A 24,611-nucleotide genomic window follows, 5' to 3' on the forward strand; every position below is an offset into this window, starting at 1 on the left:
AGAGAAACTACAACACAGCACACTGTTCAACTCGTAACACTGTAGAGCGGGCATTTGGGCTGCGTTCCAAACCGCATACTCAATGAGTAGGTACTTAATTTCAATAAGTACTTACTTAACGAGCACTAAAAGAGTAGGTACTTTATAGCCAAATCTCGTTGAGTATGGATGCGATCCGGACATCATCCGCCATGTTGACGTTATCATGTGACCTATGACGTTATCACAAGCGCAACAATTTAAAAGTTATGAGCAACAGGTGCACCGACATCTCACTGCATCAGTACAACCTAGCTAGAACGGTTTTCATCAGCGTCTGAAATGGTTGGCATGTCTGCAATAGTTAGACGAATGTGTGCACAAAGGAGACGTCGGGCAGCTGCTCGGAGATCTCGCCTTTGGAGAAGACTTATGATTTCATACTCCAACAAAGCAAGTATTACTACTAAAAAAAATAAGATTACCCCAGAATGAATTGCATTACTAGCCCACCCCACCACTTATGCACAATAATAATGACAAATGCTGACCAGCACTTAATTATATAACATTTTCTTAATTAAAATTATATATTTTGGTAAAACAAGCAAACTGTTGTATTGTCATATGACATAGATGTATGAATACACACTAGACAAATGCAGCTGATGTGAATACATACAATTTCATTCAAGCAATGATTAATGCAAGAATTCATGAAATGAATATTTTATTGAAACATGAATAAATATTTAATATGAAACATGAATAAAAATAAGTAAATTAATGAATAAAAGATATCATATCATCACAATAAATAAATAGCCTACATATACAAGTCAATACCATATGAAACATTGCTTTATTCAAGCTTTTTGTTCTAACAAACTATCATGTATTTACAGGCGGTGAACCCCACATCCTACTGCCATCTCAACAGAGCTGTTCCCATTCTGCGGCTCTATTTTGATGAAGCAGCTGACCACCGTGCCCACCTTCGCCTGTCTCTGCCATCCATCATGTCCCTGATTGCTGCAGTCAGACTGGAATCGGACCATGGATGGGAACGGGAGATTGAGGTCCTTGTGTTCCTGCACTGGCTGGCCCATGCAGCATCCTACAGGGTGGTGTCGCAGGCCTTCGACATCCCAAAGACCTCTGTGTATAACATTGTGCACAGAATGAGCAAGGCCATCATGGGAATCTTGAGGAGGGTGATTTGCTTTCCGACCGGAGATGACCTGGAGGCAGTGGGAGCAGGATTTGCACAGCTGTCTGGGTCACCAGTTTTCAGCAGAGCAGTTGGTGCAATAGACGGCTGTCATATCCGTATCAAACCTCCAGCAAATAACTCCCACTGTTACTTCAACAGGAAGCTGTTTCACTCCATCCAACTCCAAGCCATCACTGATCACCGGGGGAAGTTCCTTGATGTCTTTGTGGGATATCCTGGGTCTGTGCACGATGCCAGGGTGCTGAGGAACAGCCCTGTGTATGCTGGCAGCCTTTATCCTCCTGCAGGCAAGTGCATCCTTGGGGATGGAGGCTATCCTTGCCTGAGTGCCCCCATCTGCCTCATCACCCCATACAGAGAGCCTGTACAGAACCCTGTGCAGGCTCGTTTCAACAGCAAGCTCTCCCGTGCCCGCAACATCGTGGAGAGAGCTTTTGGGATGCTGAAGACACGCTGGCGCTGCATTTTCTTCAAGGCCTTGGAGGTGAGCCCTGCCTTTGTGCCTGAGGTTGTTGCGTGCTGCGCTGTGCTTCATAATCTTGCTCTAGTCAATGGGGACATCGTTGAGCCAGAGGATGAGGAAGACCTTGATGACGGCCTCCCTGATCCCCACAACCTTGAAGCAAGAGTGGGAGAACATGTGCGGGACAATCTGGCTGCTGCTGTGTCTGCTCCAATCATCCCTGTGCCTGCTCTCCATGAGCACGATTACCTTTAAAACATTTAATAAGATTAAAATGTTTTACAATTCATGTTGTCAGCATTCCGTTTCTTGCCAAATGTCATTTTATAGGTTTACAATTACATGCAAATATTTGTTAGAGCTTTACTACCTTTGTGGTGTAGTGGGATAAACCACTGAACTGGTTAGCAGAAGATTGCTGGTCGATCAGCAAGGCTCTTTACTCCAGGCTGGCCCAGGGTCATTGTCCCTGTAATAAATGCATTTAGTCACATTGGATAAAAACATCTGGCAAATGCATAAATGTGATTAATTTTTGTAAAGCTTTTTTTTTTTTAAACGGTCTCAGGCATAAACGCTCAAAGCTGATTATTTCGTCAAGGTATTATTATAATACAAAATGCATACATACATTTACTACAATTTCAATTTGGTGGGTGAAAGGGTTAGTTCACCTCAACATATAAATACAGCCACTATTTATGTGCTTTCATGCTGTCAGATCCCTCTGTTTTTTATTGTTTAAATACAAAAGGGGATTTTTGTCAAGTTTGTTCTGCTGGTTTCATACAATATCAGTCAATTTTAGAAGCTTCCTGGCATTTTGATGATGCTTTTGAAGCTTCTGAAAGTCTATTGAGTGGTATTGTATTAAACCAACAGTACAAACCTGACCAGAATCACCTTTTGTGTTCACAAAAAAAAAAAAAACAGAGGGATCAAACAACATGAGGGGGAGTAAATAATGACTGAATTATTTGCTTGGGTTCATTAACCCTTTTTTTGCTTGGGTTCATTAACCCTAGTTAATGCAAAACTTAAGGTAGTTTGTGTAAACAGTCTCAAGTTCAGCTTAGGTCATGGAGGGCTATTGTCCAACCCTAATTATACACACCTGAATCAATTTAAACCAATTAATAACTGACTACTTGAAAATTACAGACAGGTGTGCTGGAACTGAACCCTCCATGACCTGCCTTGAGTATCCCTGCATGAGCTCTGTGTGCATTTAGAAGTCATATAATACACTCCAATAAAACTGTTGTTTTAAGGTGTTTTTTGTTTGTTTTGTTTTTACATTACACCACACATTCACTAATTATTCATCACTTCATAAATATTTAATTTATGAATTTTATCACAATCTTAAAGTATCACTAAATTTCTAGAAGTCTATAATGTAGGCTACTGTGAATGCCTAGATATTGTTTGTTTTATATACATAGTATTGTACAAAAGTCTTAGGCCACCATTTGTTGTTGTTGCACAGTACTGTGTGTGTATGTATATATAATTTAATTCATTTTAACCCAAATGTGTAAATGATCATAAGATGTTTTTTGTCATTGAATTTATTTTTTGGCAAGGATTTCAAGGACAGAAAGGAATTTTTCATCCCTTTCTTTTGTTTCTTTATCTCTCCTTTCCTCTCTCTCGCTTGCCTCCCGGTGCCATCTCTCTTCTCTTTCTCTTACTTCTCTTTCTTGTCTTTCGTCTCTCTCTCGTCTCTCCCGTTCTCTTCTGTCCTCCTTCTCCTCCATTTCTCTCCACAGTCTCTCCTCCCTCTCAGCTGCTTTCCTCTCTCTCTCCTCTTCCCTCTCCTCCATCTCCTGGATCAGGTCCTCCAGGTCTTTCACCCTTTTTCTGGGTCTTGCTGGCTCTGGCCTCACTGAGGATGAAGAGGCCACAGCAACATCCGGCCCACATGAGGCAACGAGGGCAGGAGGAGTGATGGAGGGTCTGCCCCCAATTGCCTCATCCATGGCAGCGTACCACTTCCAGGATGCTGCTGTGGCCCCTCCATCCTCAGTGCCTCTTCCTGTCTGCGGACATTTCAGATCCTGCAAAAATACAAAAGCAGTCATTTTAACATCACAATATTTAATCATTTAATTTCTGTATTAGAAGTAACAAAATGATCTTACTTTGTATTTTTGTTTTAGGTTTTAGTTTTTTTTACAAATGCCGCCGTCACTCTGCCTTGCAGGTCCTGCTCCACCACAAAAGATCTGTAGCAAATGCAGAGAAATCAAGGATCAAAAAAGTGCTGTAATATCTCTGTTGAAATATACTACAAATAAACAATTAAATAGATTTTTTATTATTTCTGTATACTCACTCAAAGCCTTTGATGGCAGCATTCCGCTTTCCGGTGAAGAGGGCTTCATGAGCCACTCTCCACCGGATAAGCAGATGTGTATGCTCATCCGTCCCTGTAACATCCAGACAAGATTTACGTTACCTCTGTGATTTATAAGCTCAATACTACATTTACATGTTGATCATAAATGTTCCACAATTTTTCAACAGTACTAATGGACAAATGAAATAGATTACTTATGTTTAGTTACTTTATGTAAATTTATTAAACATTCGTCTAATGAAAACAGTGTTGACAACAGTGAATTCTCTTAAACAATAGTACACATACATAACTCAGATGTCTATTTCATATCTATTAGACGTAGAAATATGCAATTCTTATATTAGATTTTCTTACCAGATATTAAATAGACATTTAGTAATTGTATTTAAGATGCATACAGTTTAAAATGTATGCAAATCCACTTTGGAGACGTATGTGTCCTTACTGGAGCTCCTCTGTTAGCTATACATAATAAAATGTGATTTACAGCAAAATCACAAATTTACCATACTATATAGCGTCTTTACATCTTCAACAATTCAACAGTTTACTGTACAGTAGTTCAACACATGCGATCATTTGATTTGTAATACTCACATTTGAAAACACTCTCGTCCGTCATCATTTGCGTCATGTTCGAGTATGACGTATCCTTCTTCTTCTTCTTCTTTTTTATGACGTATCCTCTCGCGTGGCCTCCTGGGATAGAAAAGTATCCATCGGTTGAGCACTCAAAAATCGGGCCGGAAGCAGTAAGCCATCCGGGAACTTCTCGCCTACTCTTTTATGAATACTGATGTTTCGAACGTACTGCTTCCTTCACATACTGTTTTCACCTACTATATAGTAGGAAAGTAGGCATATTCGAACGCACTTAAGTCCGAATCTCGCGATAATTAGTACGTCACCCAGGTAATTCTCGCCTACTCTTTTGGATTCATACATACTTTTTCGCTCGCCTACTCTTTTTCCCATACTAAATAGTAGGGAAGTATGCGGTTTGGAACGCAGCCTTGGTGTTCTGAAGAGGCGTTTCCATTGTCTACATGGGGAATTGCGAATGACACCTGACAGAGTGTGTAACATCATCTGTGCGACTGTTGTGCTGCATAACATAGCAAGGTAGGACTACCTGAAAACAAACAATTTAAATTTCTAGCTTTTTTCGATAGGCCTAAATTAATTACTATTATTTACCACATGCTACAACTTTAATCAAAATAGTTTATTTCATTGATCATTAGGGATCTCCGGCTACCTGACCCTGAAGGAGGGGATATCAGAGATGACAATCTCAATGAAGTGGAGGACAGAGAACATTTAGAGGAGCAGGATGAAACTGGTCGATATGTGCGTCACATGTATGTTGACAGGATTTTCAATGTCTGAAAAAACAACAAAAATCACAATAAAGTGTTGCCTTTCTTTACCTATTAGGCTTAAATGAGTAGCAAACAACTCAATATATACATTTATTTTTATTTATTTTTTCTCAAGTGACATACTGTTCATTCAATAAATTATTCCAAGAAAATATACAGCACTTAAGTCTCTTTCATTCATATCAAAATCCTCAAGGTCATTAAAAGTAGGCTAAAACATACTAAACAAACTGTAAACCAATGTAAAAGTAATAAGGCAGTGAGGTGTTTTAGGCATATAAGACGTAACTCAACATATTTACTTTTGTAACTGCTTTAAAAAACATAAAATAATTAGCCTAAAATACCTTGTTGTCTTATTGGAAGTACTCAAGATATTCACAACTCCAGCGACTGTTTGTGCAACTCTAATTTTAATTTATCTCTCTGAAGCTGTAAAACTTCAATCTCGAGCAGCAATTTCCTCTCTTCCAGTTCAAGATTTCTGTATTGTTTGTCTAGCACCATTGACATAGTTGTTCCTCTCGACACCGATGGGAAAACAGCTGTAGCTGATGCTGACGCTGACTCAGACTCTTCATCTTCCGTCCCCTCCCGTCTCTCACCCGGCTCCTCCTCCACTGCCTCACTTCGGTCCCAAGTCAAAGACAGGGTCACTAAAAATAAGTAGACATAACATTACCTTACTTGCTTCATGAATCCGATCCCTACATTATATATATTGCAGACCTAGAACATAGGTTCCTTGTATTATAGGCTGAGTCATTACGTTGTTTACGTTTATTTGCCGGCTAGCAAGCTTACCGGTTCACATTAGCACACATCAACTTAACTTTATTAGCATCAACTTCGACGACAATGAAGCAAAACTTTAAACTTTTAAAACTTTTTTCTTTAAAACAATCACCCGCTGTTACCTGAATTCTCCTCTTGATGGTTTGTCTCTTCCTCTTGACAAGGCAGGGTGCTGCTGTCAGTGGCTGAGGGAACTCCGCCGGTAACGTCAATGTTGACGCCACACACTCCACTTTCCCGTCCTCCGCTTATCCCCCAGAACATAGGCGACTGTCCACCATAAATGTTCATCACCATTTCAGTGGTGTCTTTAAGTTTCTCTTGGGGTCCTCCTCCCGTTTTTGGGTATTTCCTCTTAAATATTTCTTTTTTGGCATCTTGTACCATGTTTTTGTATCTTTTCTGTACGTCTTTAACGCTCCGCTCAACGATCGGATTAACGCTGTTAACTGTCATAGCAATCTTTTTCCAAATTAAACATTTTTTCTTGTTACTACATTCTCCGCTGAATTTCCCAAGTAAAATGTCCTTGTAACTGTTATACTCCTCCAACAAACACATATTTTCCGCTGGGATAAACTGCACTGAGCGGTTGAATGCGCTTACTCGATCCGCCATGTTTTTTGTTTTGAAAAGTGTCTTACTTTACCCAGAATGCATTGCAGTGTAGTCCTACTTAAGATAGTCGGAGTCTTAAGTGCTTTGTGCAACGGTCTGATTTAGATGTCTATCTGAAGTCTGACTATCTACTATATCTAAGCCATAGTCAAAGTCTATCTTTGTGAAACCGGCCCATGGTCTCCTATACTCACATAATAACCTCTCCCATATAAGTATGACCTTAACCATTTTAGGACTATCCCAGAAAGCCCCACCCAGTTTTCCAGCCTGTCAAGAAGTATGTTATGATCGACAGTGTCAAATGCAGCACTGAGGTCGAGTAGCACCAGCACTGATAATTTGCCTGAATCAGTATTTTAGCGAATATCGTTTATTATCTTTATGAGCGCTGTCTCTGTGCTGTGGTGCGGTCGGAAACCAGATTGAAAATTGTCAAAGTTTCCATTCGAGCATAAGAATTTGTTCAGCTGATTGAAGACAACTTTTTCAATGATCTTGCCTATGAAAGGAAGATTTGAGATCGGTCTATAGTTGCTTAATATGGTCTTATCCAGATTGCTCTTTTTCAGGAGGGGCTTGACAACTGCAGTTTTCAGGGATTTTGGAAAACTCCCAGAGAGAAGTGAGGCATTTACCACTTCTAGAAGATCTGCTTCTAAACTGTTTAACACACTTTTGAAAAATGATGTGGGAAGTGTGTCAAGAGCACAGGTTGATGTTTTAAGGTGCTGTACGGTTTCTTCCAAAATTTTGCCATCAATTTCTTTGAAGTCAGACATAGTAACTACTTTCTCAGGTGGTTTGATGATCTGTCTAACCCCAGGGCAACTCAAGGATGTGCTGATCACCTTTCTGATATTATTGATTTTCTCAGAGAAGAAAGAAGCAAACTCACTGCACTTGCTGTCTGAGAGCATTTCACTGGGAATCTGGCTTGGGGGGTTTGTCAGTCTCTCTACAGTAGCAAAAAGAGTGCGTGTGTTGTTTAAATTACTGTTTATAATATTTGAGAAGAAAGTCTGTCTAGCTTTGCCTAGTTCCATATTGAAAGCATGAAGGCTGTCTTTGTAGATGTTATAATGGACTACAAGTTTTGTTTTCTGCCACATGCGCTCGGCTTTTCTGCATTGTCTTTTCATATTTTGCACTGCTGTTGAGTTTCTCCAAGGTGCTTTTTGTCTGCCACTCTTCTTCCTGACTTTCACAGGAGCAATATCATCAATTACAGTTTTAACTTTTGAGTTAAAGCAATCAAGGAGAAAATCAACAGAGTCTGCAGATATGCTTGGTGTTAAAGATATAGCCTTAATAAACAGGACACTAGTGTTCTCATTTAAGCATCTCTTCTTGACAGACACAGATCTCGCTTCAGTGGTAGGAGAGATCAATATATCAAAGAAAATACAGAAATGATCAGACAATGCTACATCCTTAATAACAATCAATGAAATGTTTAGACCCTTACTGATAAGTAAATCTAGAGTGTGTCCACGATTGTGTGTGGGTCCATGTACATGCTGAGTCAGATCAAAAGTTTTTAACACAGTTTTGATTTCTTTTGCCATATTGTTTTCTGCATTATCTATGTGGATGTTAAAATCTCCAGCAATGGCAAAACAGTCAAACTCTGATGTAATTGTTGATACCAGTTCTGTAAAGTCCTCATCAAAGGCTGGAGAGTATTTTGGAGGCCTGTAAATAATGATAAGTAAAATGCGTGGAGCACCTTTTAACACAATACCCAGATATTCGAAAGACAAGTAATTCCCAAATGATATTTGCTTACATTGATATATATCTTTAAAAAGAGCAGCTAGACCCCCACCTCTCTTAACAGCTCTGCAGACACTCATAAAAGTAAAGTTCGGGGGGGCTGCTTCATTGAGGATTGTTGCACTGCAACTGTCTTCTAGCCAGGTTTCATTTAGAAGCATAAAATCCAGATTGTTTGTGGTTAAGTCGTTGACTAGGAGTGATTTATTTTTAAGTGAGCGGATGTTAAGGAGTGCTAACTTAACAGACTTACTTTTCCCCACAGCAATATTAGTTTGACGTGTAATAGGCACCAGATTAGTTAGGTTTGCTGTACGGCTATTGAAGGCCTTAGACTTTCTATCTTGTAATAGAACAGCAATAGAGGAAGATACAGGCACACTGGGACGGGGACCCGACACAATATTATCAAAACGGGGACCCGACACATATCACTGAGAGCTGGTATCAGTGGTTTTCGGTTCACCTCGAGCAGATGGAGGAGGGTGTGGGCCCTGGCGTTGTGGCAGAGGCCGAAGAGCTCTCACAGGAGGGGGAGGGCGAGCTGGGCCCGCAGGCTTTGGTGCAGGCTTTGATGCGGGTGGTTGAGGTGCCTGTCTTTTTTTGGTTGGTATCTGGCGGCTCACAGCAAAAGAGTGGGATAGTCTGGTTCCAGCATACACCAGTTCTTCCATTTTCTGTGAGAAGCACAGGAGTGGAGTTGCTGGAGAGAGGGAGAGAGTGTCTGGTGAAAGGGGCTGTTGCTCTGGTGTTATCGGAGGCTGTGATATGCTGTCCTGGCTTCCCTGGCTGTTTTCCAGGAAGTCGTCCTTGGGTGGTGAATCTTCAAGCAGTTCTGATATGTCTGTCTGTGGTGAGCTCTGTGGGCAGGGCTCAGCTGAGATTGTGTCCGTGAGCAGAGGTTGTTGTGGCGGAGTGGTGTTATCATGTCCATTTTGCTTCTGAAGTGAAGTCCCATCGTCATTCATACTGTGTCCAGGTGTGTGTGTGCCGTTCAGATTGAGTGCACTGTAAAAAATAAAAAGTTGAGTAAACTTAAAAAAGTGAAGCAACCAGCTGCAAAGCATTTTTGAGTTTACTCAACTTCAGTGGTCGAAGTTCATCCAACTACCAGTCCAACTCAAAGAAACGAGTAAGCACAACTACAGAGGTCCTGAAGTTCAGTAAACTCAAAAAAGCTTTGCAGCTGGTTGCTTCACTTTTTTAAGTTGATTCAATTTGTAACTTTTTTAAGTTGATTCAACTTTTTTACTTTTTTAAGTTGATTCAACTTTTTCAAATATCTCACCCAGATACTTGTACAGCCTTCACATTAAGAATCCAAATGCAGGGAGTAAACCATACTGTAAATACAACACAATACAAAAGACATTGCTATCATTACAGAACTTATTTATTGACAAATATTCTGCAAAACAACACATTTTCTATTTACATTAGGTACACATATTTTAAGGTGATGAAGTTCTTTCTATTCCACTCTTCAAGATTTAAAAAAAAAAATACTATGCACAAAATTAGAGTACAAACTGGAATAAATAAATGCTCAACCTTACAATTATCCATATGGATTGCAGCTACTTGGACAATCTTTTGAAGGACTATGCAAAAAAAAAAAGCCTTGCGGAGCAATTTAGGTCAAGATAAATAAACGTTTTTTTTCTAAACAAACTAAACATTTTTTTTCTTAACCAGTTACTACTGGTGTATTTTAATGCTTTAGAATAGTTAACATTGGGCCATAAATCAAGCCAAAGAGGAGAGTAACAACTGTGGCAAAGGTCTTGCACATTATCTGGCCCAAACTGCTCTTATAGTACTACAGAGAGGCACCTTATATTTGGGTTTGAGTGGATAATGGCAACATCATCTTCAACGATAGTTAAGGTCCTCATCTTCTCCCCTTGTGAATGTCTTCTGGCTCTGTGTCCTGCAGTAGAAAATAAATCAGCATAAAATTAGGGTCATTTTTTTATTGTATTGAATTATGTTAGACCACAGAGTGTTCCTAAAGGTCTGCTCATGTAACTTCACTTGAAAAGTAAAGGTGGTCATGTTTTTTAAGCATGTTCAAATTCAGCCATAGAGCTAAAACTGATAAACGGAAAACATTTTCCCAACTCCAAACAATGCCATATCAGCATTGATGTGATGGCCTGTGGCACTCGTCCACAGCAGAATCCACGGCCATTCTGATTTAATGCTTTTTTTAGTTTTAGTTTAGTTATTTTAGGTCACCCAAAATCGTACATGTATTAAGGCACACATTCTGTTTATCACCCAAAACTGGTCATATTGCATCAGTGAAGATTGGTTTAAATCACTAGAGTCACATGGATTACTTTCATGCTGCCTTTTCTTGTTTATATCTCCTATATTCATATTCTTTCATATTATATTAATTTTATTTACTCTGCTATTGCTACATTACTGTTTAACCTTATGATTGTGCACTGTATTGTTTTAACAGGTTAGATATCAGAGGGAAAGTCTCCGGACAGTGTTGTGAAGCAGTAATTTTCCACTGTGTTTGCTTTGGTAAAATAACAACTTGTTGAATTTGTGCTATCAGATGAAGTCAAACTGATCACTGAGAAAGTTTCAACTACAATTATTTAATAAAGTAGCCTAATTTTTACCATGACTTTGTCTGTTGATGATAAGTTTTGTATATCACACAAAACCTATCTCTTAACAGCATCTGGTAAATAGGTGAAATATATCAGGTGTGAGTGTATATGCTGATGATCTTCTTACCAGGCAAGTCTTCAGGATGTTTCCAGACTTTTCCCTCATAAACAAAGGCAGACCTTTAAGAGTTGTAGACTTTCTTTGAGGAAGCACATTGGAGTTTCTGTGTCTGAAAGACAGAAAAACAAATACGGAACAAGTTATATACAAAGTGAAGCATGGGAATTACCTTGAAAAAGAGATGGCACCATTCAGCCTTTAACCAGAGAGATATGATCACATGCAAAATAATTACTTGATGATCAAGTGAGGATCTTCATCTCCACCACTTGCTCTGTACAACTAGATGTGTATTCATTTAACTAAGAGAAAAAGGTGCTCTTCGGATGAGTTTGTGTGATCCTGTAATACTCAGCAGAGAGCAGAAACCCTGAAAAAAAAAAAAAACATTGTTGAAACAGTAAGTAAATTCAGTTCAACTCACCTGATCTTTTAAAAAATAAAGGCCACTGTTTTAGCACATCCAAGGATCTTGTCACTGTACTGATGTTCTTTAGTCTAAAAAGGACAAATACAACAGAACAAAGATACATAATTTTATTAAACAAAACAACAACAAAAAAAAATCAGTTACAGTAGGTTAATTTAACATGTAGCAAAAATAATACAGAAAATGAATAATCAAATGTGAAAAAGAATCAATGCATAGTTTTCACTGTATTTACAGCGATTTTGTCTTTTGTTAATTGATTAACATTAAGGATTTAGCCTAATATTTGTTTAAGGATACACAATATTTTTATCCTATTCACTTTAAAACATACCGCACACATACTACCCATTCTATTATTTGATATGCAAAGCTAACATACATATTTTTAACATAACACATTAGTTTTGCATAGACTTGTATTATTACATTTTTCCTCTAAATTGTATTGTATTTAATTATATTGCACTACTGTAGAATGACTGAGCCTCAACCTAAGCATGTACAAATTGTAACCGAAATTTGTATACGTGACAAATAAACTTGAAATTAAATTGAACGGACTGCGGTCACTTTAAGAGCTCATGGATCTACTGAAACATCTAGGTTTCACCAAATTGGTTATGTTCACTTAAGACATTGCCGACTGTGTTTACTTGAATACTTTTTTTGTTTTGTTTTTTGTTATTGACATAATTGAATGTGTATGTCATTATTAAATCGCAATACGCCACGAAAGATAGCTGAATTCGCACTCAGATTCTGTCCGAGTCCGAGAGAAGCGGCTTTCTGTCTCTCAAGCACCGCATTTAAGTCTTTATTCACGACTTACTGAGCTTAACATTTTTAACATCTTTTAAACACCATGCACGTCCTTGTCCTTCTTTTTCAAACATGTTTCCTCAGTCTGGGTAACGTTAGCACGTTAAGTAGCAATGTGCTAGCTACGTCGATAATCTCTAACAATAGAAACTTATCGTCACCACGAAATATATCTTTTAACATAACACTATATTTTATCAACATATGTGTGCAATTTATAGCCTATTTTCATTCATAAAGCTTAAAGAAAACTTACCGCAATCAGATGAAATCCAGTCCCTTCGATAGCGTGGTTGGAGGAGGAAACCCCAAGTAACGTACAGCGAGACAGACTGCGCATGCGCGATGACGGGAAGTTAAACGTTCGAACTATGAAATCAAAATATTAAGTTTTCTCAACTTAATTGTTTGTGTTCATTGGACAAAATAGTAGTGCACTTGCAGTTAAATAGTTTTTATAAGTAAACTCAACATTGCAGTAAAAAATTTGCCCACTCAACTTAAAATTTTAAACTGAGTGAACAATTTGCAAGTTGGATTTTTTACAGTGTGGATTGGCACACACTGCAGAAGGATGATTGAGGGAGAAGTAGATATTGTCCTTTAACACTCTTGAACCAAGTTTGTTTGGGTGATGGCCATCCCGATGAAACAGTTGTCTCTGACTCCAGAAAAGATTGAAATTGTCAATGAAGTTAACTCCTTTTATATTGCAGGTTTTTTGCAGCCATGTATTAAGCCCAAGCAACCGTGAAAACCTGTTTATTCCTCTTGCTGGGAGTGGTCCACTGATGAATGTTTGAACTTTCAGTCTTTTAAGTGTTTCAAAAAGTTCATTGAAATCCTTCTTAAGGAGTTCTGACTGCTCTTTATGAATATCATTCTTCCCCACATGAATGATGAGTCGATTTGCAGTCTTATGTTTCATCAGAATGTTCTGAAGTTCCCTGTTTATATCAGAAGTTGTTGCTTGTGGAAGGCAGCACGTAGTTGTATCCCTGTTGCTAATGTTTCTGATTATGGAGTCCCCCACTATCAGAGTCCTGGGCCCGGCTGCGCTCTGAGCTGAGTGCCGCTGTCTGCTCGACCTTGGGCGCCAGTTAGCATCAGTGTTAGCCACTGGCCTATTCAGTCTGTGTTCTATCACATTCAGCACGTTTGGGGATTCCTCATTTACATCCATTAGCACTTCAAATCTGTTCTCAAGATGTATAGGCGGTGGTAGGAGACCAGTGTTTGCAATCCTTGTCAGAGCTGTATCTGGGGTAGAGGATGCTACTGCGGCAATATGTGATGCTCGTGACAATCTGATGTCTCGAGTGCCTTTGGGTCTCGCTCCCTGTGTGTGCCATCGATTAGTAAGTCGATCGGCTTGTTTCTAAACATGTTACTAGTTTCATGGGACTCACCGGTATGCTGAGGGTGTCCATGACGAAGCTCTGTTGTGTGCTCCGTCTGGTTTGGTGGTCCCGTAAGTAGATTTGTTTCAAGAACTGCAATCCTTTGTAAAAGTCTGTGGCAGTTGGTGCTGCAAGTAGATTCCAGAAGAGGCATTTTCTCTTATCCTTGTAGGCAGTTGTGTTTTCCTTTCCCGGAATGTAAGCTGGTCGGGTAAAATAATTCTCCGTTTTTGTAGTAATCCAAACTTTGTCGTCTGAGCACTGTGCTGATTTGCTGAAGTTAAAATTAGGTGATAAAAGGAAATAAAATATAAAAAATAGGAGATAAAATGTAAAAGCGATAGAGCAAAGTGCGGAGCAGTAAGCAAGAGCGTCCGAACAGTAGCTGAGCTGAGCAGGAAGACCCTAGAGTGTGTATGTTAATTTTTTTCTTGAGCTGAGCTGAGCAGGAAGACCCTAGACCAGTGGTTCTCAACTCCAGTCCTCGGGACCCACTGCTCTGCACATTTTGTATGTCTCCCTTATTTAACACACCTGAATCAGATCATCAGCTCATTAGGAGAGACTCCATGAACTGAACTGAGTGTGTCAGATAAGAGAGACATACAAAATGTGCAGAGCAGCGGGTCCTGAGGACTGGAGTTGAGAACCACTGCCCTAGACCCTAGACCAGGGGTGGGCAACTTCGGTCCTGGAGGGCCACTGTCCTACAGAGTTTAGCTCCAACCCTGAAAAAATCACCTGCCTGTAATTTTCTAGTAATCCTGAGGACCTTGATTAGCTTGTTCAGGTGTGTTTGATTAGGGTTGAAGCTAAACTCTGTAGGACAGTGGCCCTCCAGGACCGAAGTTGCCCACCCCTGGCCTAGACCCTAGTATGTTAAATTTTTTCTTACATCCAACAACAAAACACCTCAATCGCTTAGGAGACATTTGTGTCTACAGCTGCTCCGGCGTCGAAACACTGGCAGACTGTTTAGCTCACTCAGGGCGGGTCTACGCTAACACCATGTAAAAGTGAATTTTGCATAACAGGTGCCCTTTAAAGGGGACCTATTATGCCCCTTTTCACAAGATGTAAAATAAGTCTCTGTCCCTAGAGTGTGTATGTTAAATTTTAGCTCAAAATACCCAACAGGTCATTTTTTACAGCATGTTTACGCACTGTTTTAGTGTGTCTCCTTTAAATGCTAATGAGCTGCTGGTTCACGGCACAGGGGGCGGAGCCTAACCAGCTTGCGCTCAGTTAACAATCTCAACTCATGGAAAGATGATAATATCAAAACAGAAACTCATAGACAGTAACGGTGTTCATTTCGACTTGGACAATAATGCCTACAGAGTCAGAGAATATATGCTGTATGGAGTTGGAACAGGTATAGTTTAGTTTAATTATGGGTATAACCTATGTGTCCTATATTAGTAACCTATATTGATTGCCGCTATTAATACAAGCCTGCTGTAGAACCACGTCTGAATGATGACACAAAATATAATGATGAGTTTAATAAAGTTTATTGTACATCACACAAAAGATGAAGCGTCAATTTTTCTCCAGAAAATCACTGTAAGAGCTGAGTAAACACAGTATAAGAAGTGCGCAAGTACATAAACGAATTTCGGTAGAGTTGAGGGAGCTTTTTCTTCAAAAACAAAATGAACCCACCTCGTCTTCAGCGGCTGCCTCAGATTTCGGGAGTAAATAGAGAGAGAGCTATGTGGATGAATACATCCAGCCACACAACACCTCTACAATGCTTGGGAGACATTCTCGTCAGTGCAGCAATGGCGGATGTGTCCAACTCGCTGTGATCACGATCAGGGCGGGTCTATGTTAAAACGGCAGTGACAGTAAACACTCATGGGCGGGGCCTGTATTAGTGACGTCACTACAGCCGCATTCTGAAAACAGGTCGTTGGGAGACACTGCTGATGATTTATGGGGATTAATAAAAAAGGAGTGAGTGGATTTTTATCTCTATTGGGTGGTTGTGTACACACACTGTCAACACACATTTATGTCCAAACACCATACAAAAGTGAATTTTGCATAATAGGTCCCCTTTAAGTCACATGATCAATGTCACTATTTTTTTAACATGTGATTAGCCTAGTTCAGAGTCTGAAATATTGATTATTCCTCTCGCATCATGTCTGTTATGCTGGATACACACCAAAATATTTTCATAATGTGATAGACCACAAACATGAGGACAACAAATCCTAGATTTAAGCATTTTGCTCCTATAGTGTGTGAACAATGAATAGATTTTCAACCAGGGTCTCGACTGTGAACACAGGAAATATCTCAAAATCTCACAAGACTTGAGAATATGCATGGCGTATGATATGCAGTAAGTAATTGCGATGATAGTGTTTGGAATGATTTTCACAGAAAATTCACGTGAAACAAAAAACATTGTACCCACCGTTATATATAACCTTTTATACAGAAATATGTTCATTCTTTATTATCTGTATTTGTTCCTTAGAAAAAGTAATTTAATCCCTCCTATAGAACCTCACTGAACCCTTAACACTCAGCTTCCTGCAAGTGTGTGTGTGTGTGCGCGCATGTGTGTGTGAGAGAGAGAGAGAGAGAGAGAGAGAATGACTGTGTCTTCCATCATCTCGCTTTCTGATTGGATATTGTTTTGTTTCACGTGATAATCTCCAGAGCATGCGCGCGTTTGTCCTCGGAGTTCGGAGTCGGAAGGAGGGAAATCGGCCCAAAATCAACCTGATTATCTTTTGGTGTGTACCCAGCATTAGAAAATAAACTTGTTTGTTTTTAGCAGAACTGCCAGCAAGCATCTAGAAGGAGAGGACAGAGCGAACGCCAGTGATCCAGAATCTGCAGAATGAAACATCATGATACTGAAGAACAAAGAGGTTAGTGTTCATTCTTGACTCCTCATTAATTCATCATGATGAAGAACATGCTGATTCTCACCAGATTTACATTGTTTAGTGACTAAACTTGTGATTTATAACACACATCATCTTCATGACATTAAAATAGAGCGTAATCGTGCACAGCAGTTGTTGACCAGATTTGATGGGATTAAAATATCTATTGAAGACTGAATATTGACTTTGAGCCTCACTTTCATTTGAAATCTCACTTGATTTATTGTTTCTTTTAGACCTGATGGACGGGAACAAGAAAGGAGTAATGAAAGCCAAAAAATCGGTCTCCTGCCCTCAGTATAAAAAAACACTTCACATGGAAAAGTCTGGAGGTTCACATGAGAGGTCAAAGCAGAGAGAAACTGTGAAATGTGATCAATGCGGGAAGAGTTTCACTGGAGCCTCCGTTCTGAAATCATTCTGAAGAAGAGCACCGGAAAATTACCCCGGAAAAAGCTTCCGTGTTCAGGGAGCTGAAGAAGAGGCCATAACACTTTCAACAGAGACATGAATCTGAAATTAATTTTAACTTGTTCATTGTTTGAGATCTGTCTCTGTTCGTTTTCACTTTTAATTAAACTATCATTTTATCAACAGCTTATTGTTATTGTCCAATTTTATTTGCATCAGGAATAATTTCATAGTTTTCATTTCTGAAAGCTAAGTATTACGTTCGCTTCTGGGGCTTCCCAGCAAACACAGAACGTTCCCCTAACGTTAGTATTTGGTTCCTGTTTTGTTATTGTTTTGGGAAATAAATAATAATGTTCTAGGAATGTTCTTTTAATTTTTTTTTTTTTTGCAACAATAAAATAACTGGGGATGGGCATGAGTACTTGTTCGTGACAGCGACGATGGATCATGAAAATGTAAGGCTGGAAGAACTGGAACAGAAGGCAACTCTCTGAGGGAACAAAGAAATTAACATTTGAACTCTCTCTTGTGAAACTAGCACCATCATTCGAGACGCAAGTCTCACCTCAGAATCATCCTAATCTGCATGTCTTTCCCACTTCCCCCACTTTCATGCTGAAATCACCTGAAATTCACCCAAGAATCTATATGGTTTAATGTGAATAATTATCCTACATGTTTGGTATTTATTTATTGGTTTATTTGAATAGGGACCATGCATATTCATGAACATTGTTGTATGAAATACACCATGTAAATATTAGATTTTATTGATAAAACATATCAATATATGTTATATATTGACATATATATATATATATAACATATATTACATGTTAATATATGTATTAACATTCAACTAACATAACATAGTTATGCATACAACTAACATACAGGTTTGTTATTAAAAACAAACTGAAACTTGAATCAACGAAAAAAAGAATGTTACAGTATAAATTACTGACTGTGAAAAACATTAACTATGGTAGTTAGTAGTAATGCCGCCTTTATTCGTTATATTTTTGAAGTACGTGCATTGTTAGATATCATCATCATCATCCGTGCCTTCTCTAACGTTATTTTACTCAATCTGCTATTCATCAAAGAGCCTGTTTAACTTACTATGAATAGAATAGATATAACTATAAATGTTCTACTATCTATATAATAAAGTTCACAACCAAGCAATGAAAAATAAGCTTGTAATTAAGACCGTAACATTGACTTACCTGTCGAGAAGAAAGCAGGCAACTTCAGCATCTCTTTTGAAAGCTTTCTCCTGCATTAGCTATCCCGACATTAACCCTTGTTTTTGTAATCTCCGGTCACGTTTCCTTTTACGGTCTATTTTGGACTTTTTCGTTGACGAGGACTCCTTATCCTGTGACTCATATGTATGTATGAATGAACGGTGTATAAATAACCGTGCAGTGCAGCCTTTTAAACTTGCCGCGGCAGTGACAAGCGCCTCTCAACTGCTCTGCTCCTCCGCTTCTGCTGGCTTCAGTCACGTGACGCTGGCTCTGAACGAAACGCGTTGGCCTAGTACTTTTTGTCCCTCTCTGCTATTATAGTTTTTCAAGATGGCGGAACTACATGGAAGCCTCCGTGGACCTACCCGTCCCATGTATATAAAGATAATAAATTCTTCGTTTACGAGGATTAGTCTGATCATTGGCATAGGTATTTGTACACCATTGAGGGCATATGTATGAATAAAAATATTGATTTTAGATAATAAAATACCTAAAAAGCTACATAGTGTCCCTTTAATATGGTTTTCTTTTTTGTGCCCTTATCTTTTTTCTTCTCTCTTTTTCTTTTTTTAAGACTATTGTTGAATAGATTTAAATTTATTTCACATTTCCTCATTTAATGTATACTGAACCATAATTTCTGGGTTTTTTTTTTTTTTGAAAGATTGTTTATATTTCTTGTATGTATCGTCTTGTTCTGTTTGTGAATGTAGCAGTAGGGGATTTCCCCTTTCCTTTTCTTTGCGTCATTACCCTTATATGGGAGTGGGAGGATGAGGTAATCAGTACCGGTGTATTTAAGTGTGTAGACTGGAAACCCTTGAATGTAGGCTTTGTCATACCCGCCCCTCTTCCGGTTTCATTATAGTTAAGGTAAGCGATGGAGGTTATACACGGCTTCATGGAGTTTTAAGAGTGTCTAGAGTATGTGTTTTTTTTTACCTTTGAAGTGATGGCTGTAGCCGTCTCGGCGGCGTTCTCTGGGAGTTGCGTCAAGCGCTCATTGAAGGCTTTAAGGTATGCCGACTATCGCGATGTGATGAGGGTTATATGGGGTTAGTCAAGTTAATTGGGTTTATTGTGTGTTTTAGCAGAACATTCGCGAGTGCATCCTGACCTCGTGACATGTGTGATTCTCGTGTGGTATGTATGATTTAGTGAAAGTTTTGTATTTTTTTTTTTTGATTGGAGTAAATCATTATTTGATTATGTTTTGTTTTTCAGTCTCGTGTACCACGTGATGGTTAATTCAGGTCGTGCTGCTGTTTTTCATGATTAGGTTATTTTTTTTCTGTTTTTCGTGACTAGATCAGTCTCCTTGTTTCTCGTGAACGGATAGTTATTACTTTATGATTGTTGTGTTTTGCTTTGTTTTTCATTTCATGGTTTGGGTTATTTTTGTTATTTCCTTAATGAGGTTTGCTTGACCAGTGTGATTTGGGCCGTTGGCCGTGTGGTGTAATTAATTATATTATATCATATCATATCAGTAGCGTCTCTCTAACGGTCACCTGTTGAGACCAATAATTACTGATTTGGTCAATCTTTCTATTTGTGTCGGATGTACTGTGACTATTTTGTATTTGTATCGTACCCACTAATCTTTCTTCTTTTTGTTTCTTTGTTTGAGTCAAGGCTGAGTGCGCCGAGGGGGAGGCTAGTCACCTGGGTGAACACATTTGCTGTGAGGTTGGAGCACCAGGGTTGAGCACCTCGACTTATTTGGTTTGCCGTGCACACATAAATGGTTGTTTTCAATAAAAAGTAACTTTAGCCTTGTTCATTTTATATTGTATATATATATATATATATATATATATATATATATATATATATATATATATATTTTTTTTAATTATTATTATTATATATATATATATATATATATATATATATATATATATATATATATATATATATATATATATAATTTTTTTTTTTTTTTGGGTGGAGACAATACATTTGTTTCTTTGGTTGTGATGTTTTGTTTGATGTGATAACTTGCTTGGATCCCGTATGCCTGTAGGAATGTTCTTTTAACATTGTTCTTAGTATTGTTACAATAAACTTGCTAGTGATTTATACTATTTAAAGATACAAGCAGAATATTTTCCTCTCAAATAAAATTATTTATTTGTTTGCTGAATTACACGACTCTGACTTTTCTCTGCACCACCGAACCTGGGTTCCTTTTTATATTTCCTTGGGTGTAATTCCCAAGGTGGCGTAGTCAGGCTATCCGTATTGAGTTATATTACAAAAATACTGCTCCGGCCACATTAATATTGCAATTAAAAAAAAACTTTATCTAAACTTCTCTACAGCGCGTCTTCCTTGTCTGTAGTTTTTTAGCTCTTTTCACTCGTGTTTGTAGTTCTAACCGAATCCTCGGCCAAACGCGCGATCTGCACGGATTCTGACCGGAAATAGTAGACCATCCGGGTATCTTTGAAACCAAAATACAACGAACAGGGATGTAGCCTACTAATTTTCTGAGACTATTTAGGGCGGATAGTATGCGATTTGGGACGCACCGTCGAGTCTTCTGAGGTGAGGAGAGCAGTTCACGGTATTTCTCATATTTACACAAACACTTTATACAGTTTGATTAAGCGACAGGCTCATTTCTGTGTTGTTTTCATCGATCACAGCGATACTTGAGCGTCTTTTCTGGCGTCTTCCTTCTGAAATAAACATTTAGTGCAGCAGCAGCGAGCATGAGGAGAATATGTTGAGTTCATTCAGACCTGAGCGATTTTGTGTTCGTTTGTGTGATTGTCTCGATGTTTGGAGTGAGAACTGTTACTGAATGTCGAGTCAAGAGGTAAAGTTTGAGATCTGTGAGGGGAATTATGTGAATCGATCTCTTACTTTACGTTGAGCGTATAATGAGCCACGTGAGTATGGGGCGCCGTTTGTAAAGCGGCTCACGCAATAACGGCAACATTTTGTCACATTAGCTTCAAACAATGTTTAAAAAACTGGTATTAATTTTTGACGGTCACTTTTTACCACATTTACAACAATATTTGTCAACTTAGAAATATTATAAATAGTTAAATATAAATATTAAATGTTACACCTATAGGCTATGTTAAATCTAAATGCTAAATCTAAATGTTAAATATAAATCTAAATGTTAAATATAAATATTAAATCTAAATGTTAAATATAAATATTAAATATAAATGTTAAATATAAATGTTGAATCTAAATGTTTTGGGTGAAACTAAATATTTAACTAATATGCAAATTCCAAATGCCGGTAACCGGAAGTGCCAAAATAAAAGCTGGAGGAGGTCAGTGTGTTTATAGCATGGTTTATAGTGTCAAATAACGAATAAAAACCATCGTCGGAGTGACGTCTTTTTTATGTAATTTTTGGACGTCCAAATTCGGTCCACTGAAGGGGTTGTTTTGTAACGCCAGGCGACGTCTTTTTTCGACGTCTTCCACACGTCTAATGTTGATGTCTGTCTACAAAGGTTTGTTTGTGGAAAGAAGGAAGGAGATGGGGTCGGCTTGCTGTGGATTGTGTGTTTTATTAGATAAGTCTTTTCCAAACAATAATCGCGCTCAGTGCGCTCTCACACACTCTTCAATAACTTTCTCCTCAAACAAAACAGCGGCTTCTTTAGGCTTCTCCTCGTGAGACGACAGGCAGAGACACACACACACACTTTCTCCCGTCACAGAGATCGCTGAACCACACTCCCCCCTGCCACAACGCTTTTATCCAAAGTGACTTACATTGCATTACACATTTACATTCCTATCAGTTATCAAATCATATTATAATAAATTATACGTTTTAATCACTTGGTGGAATTGCCAGACGTTCCCTTAAAGGGATAGTTCACTTTGAAATTATTTTTTGATATGTTTTAGCTTACCTCAAGGGCATCCAAGATGTAGGTTTCTTTGTTTCCGCAGTAGTTTCAATTTTGATATTTTTAGGTCAAACCGTTCTTGTCTGTCAGTCATATAATGCAGGTCTATGGTCACTGTCTCAAAACACAAGCACAGAGTCCAAATTAAAACAATTCTCCATCGTCCAAATGAAACAATTCCCCATCATAAGTACACATTGATGGCCTAAGACACGAAACGAGCGGTTTGTGTTAGAAAACGAACAGTATTTATATCGTTTTTACCTCTTATACACAGCCACGTCCAAGTGATCTGATCTGACGTGTACGCAGACTGGTGCATAGATATATACACTAGATGTTGCCTTAAAGACATTCGTTCCAATGAACTGCTGTAGACAATGCGACATCTAGTGTATATATCTATGCACCAGTCTGCGTACACGTCAGATCAGATCATTTGGACGTGGCTGTGTATAAGAGGTAAAAACGCTATAAATACTGTTCGTTTTCTCACACAAACCGCTCGTTTCGTGTCTTAGGCCATCAATGTGTACTTATGATGGGGAATTGTTTTAATTTGGCATTATATGACTGACAGACAAGAACGGTTTGACCTAAAAATATCAAAATTGAAACTACTGCGGAAACAAAGACACCTACATCTTGGATGCCCTTGAGGTAAGCTAAAACATATCAAAAATTAATTTCAAAGTGAACTATCCCTTTAAGGGTGCGCTGTTGTAGCGCGTCAAAGCATTCTCCAGTATAAATACACTATGGATACTTTGACTGCCTGTTGCTATGGTTATACTCACAGCCAGCACATTTATTTATTAATTTCGAACGGTAAACAGGCAGTTTCACCAGAACTCCTTTACTAGGTGTCATCTATCACTTTTTAACGGACACCCTGCAGCCAATCAGAATCGAGTATTCACCCAGACCATGGTATAAGCTGCTGTAATTATTTCTCTGTGGTGGTTGATGGAGATGAGTGTCATTAGTGATTCTTTTTGTGTTATTGATGTTTTATTCATGTCATATTGTGAAAGATTACAGTATTGTCTTTCAATATAGCAGTTTTACAGGCTTTTATCATGTATCCTGACTCAAATAATGTGTGTCTAACAGCAAACACTCAGAATAAAGTGAGATGATCTGCTGATGATCCTGAATGGCTTGTTGAATGAGTGTTGATAGTCTGAGGCTCATCAATATTAACAGATCTGCTGAAAACACTCTTTATTTAATGACAATAGTTCCTGTTTTCACCTCATTTATTATGCTGATGTCTTCAGATCTCCTGTAAATTGACACTTAAAGCTCATTTCATTGGTGTCAGCAGACTGAGGGGATTTGTTGGCTACTATAATATGCACGTTTATGTTTTTATGATTTTATCTGTTTTTCTTACTATTATTTATATTTGGAAGAATTTAAATTATTTATATTAATTTCTGTATTTTAATGAAGAAGCAGAATAATGTTAGGATTAGCAATACAAATAGATGGATGTCTAATAAATAGATAGACAGACATAAATCCTTAGTGTCGTAATTTTTTTTTTGAAAACTCAGTAATTGATTTTTTTGATTTAGGCAGATCAGCTCCTCCCACGCTGGAATACATCATCAGAGAAGCTCCTCCCACAGCAATCACATCATCAGAGAAGCTCCTCCCACAGCAATTACATCATCAGTGAAGCTCCTCCCACAGTAATTCCCCAATAAATGCTGTAAATTCCCATCAGCTACAAGTGAAGACGAGCATCAGAGCATCAGGAAGAGCTGAAATCTGCAAAGACTGAGTTTATTAAAGAGGACAGTGAGAACATGAGTGATCCAGAACCCTGCAGAATGAAACACACTGAAGATCCTGAAGAACAAAGAGGTTGGTGTTTATTCTTCATTCATTCATGATGCTGAAGAACATTCATGTTAGAAACATTCAAGCACTTCATCACATTTAGATAAACAGTTCAACTATGAAACGGTACAGAATGTTCTGGGCAGGGCTCCAGACTAACTTTTTTTACTGACAAATTCTTTAATAATAAATAGACAACGTACAGATTTTACAATGTGCAGTTTTATTTTAAAGGAACATGCCAACTTTTTGGGACTTAAGCTTATTCTCCGTATCCCC

At 38.4% G+C, this 24,611-nt stretch overlaps 2 protein-coding genes and 1 long non-coding RNA gene across 4 annotated transcripts in view; 2 read left to right on the forward strand and 1 right to left on the reverse strand.

Moving 5' to 3' along the window:
* LOC311302772 (uncharacterized protein) overlaps positions 1 to 17,516 on the forward strand; it is a 128,621-nt gene extending 111,105 nt beyond the window's left edge. Inside the window, exons 4-5 of the mRNA XM_084428823.1 lie at positions 16,810 to 16,906; positions 17,161 to 17,516. Coding sequence (XP_084284949.1) covers positions 16,810 to 16,879 — 70 coding nt within the window. The 3' untranslated portion in view covers positions 16,880 to 16,906; positions 17,161 to 17,516. The remainder of the gene's footprint in view (positions 1 to 16,809; positions 16,907 to 17,160) is intronic.
* LOC311299149 lies at positions 9,633 to 13,139 on the reverse strand. 2 transcript variants are annotated; one of them, XR_014629074.1, is made up of 4 exons: positions 12,872 to 13,139; positions 11,788 to 11,861; positions 11,370 to 11,472; positions 9,633 to 10,542 (listed from the first exon to the last, which is right to left on the reverse strand). It is a non-coding gene; the product is annotated as an uncharacterized lncRNA (long non-coding RNA). The 2 variants fall into 2 exon arrangements; XR_014629075.1 differs by lacking the exons at positions 11,788 to 11,861; positions 12,872 to 13,139 and adding an exon at positions 11,599 to 11,726.
* Positions 17,517 to 20,990: 3,474 nt separating the features above from the next.
* The window catches only part of LOC311302652 (uncharacterized protein), an 81,656-nt gene continuing 78,035 nt past the window's right edge, over positions 20,991 to 24,611 (forward strand). The window contains exons 1-2 of the mRNA XM_084428660.1: positions 20,991 to 21,144; positions 24,065 to 24,356. Coding sequence (XP_084284786.1) covers positions 24,299 to 24,356 — 58 coding nt within the window. The 5' untranslated portion in view covers positions 20,991 to 21,144; positions 24,065 to 24,298. The remainder of the gene's footprint in view (positions 21,145 to 24,064; positions 24,357 to 24,611) is intronic.

Source organism: Rutilus rutilus (genome assembly GCF_951802725.1).
Source record: "Rutilus rutilus genome assembly, chromosome: 1".
Lineage (NCBI taxonomy): Eukaryota > Metazoa > Chordata > Actinopteri > Cypriniformes > Leuciscidae > Rutilus > Rutilus rutilus.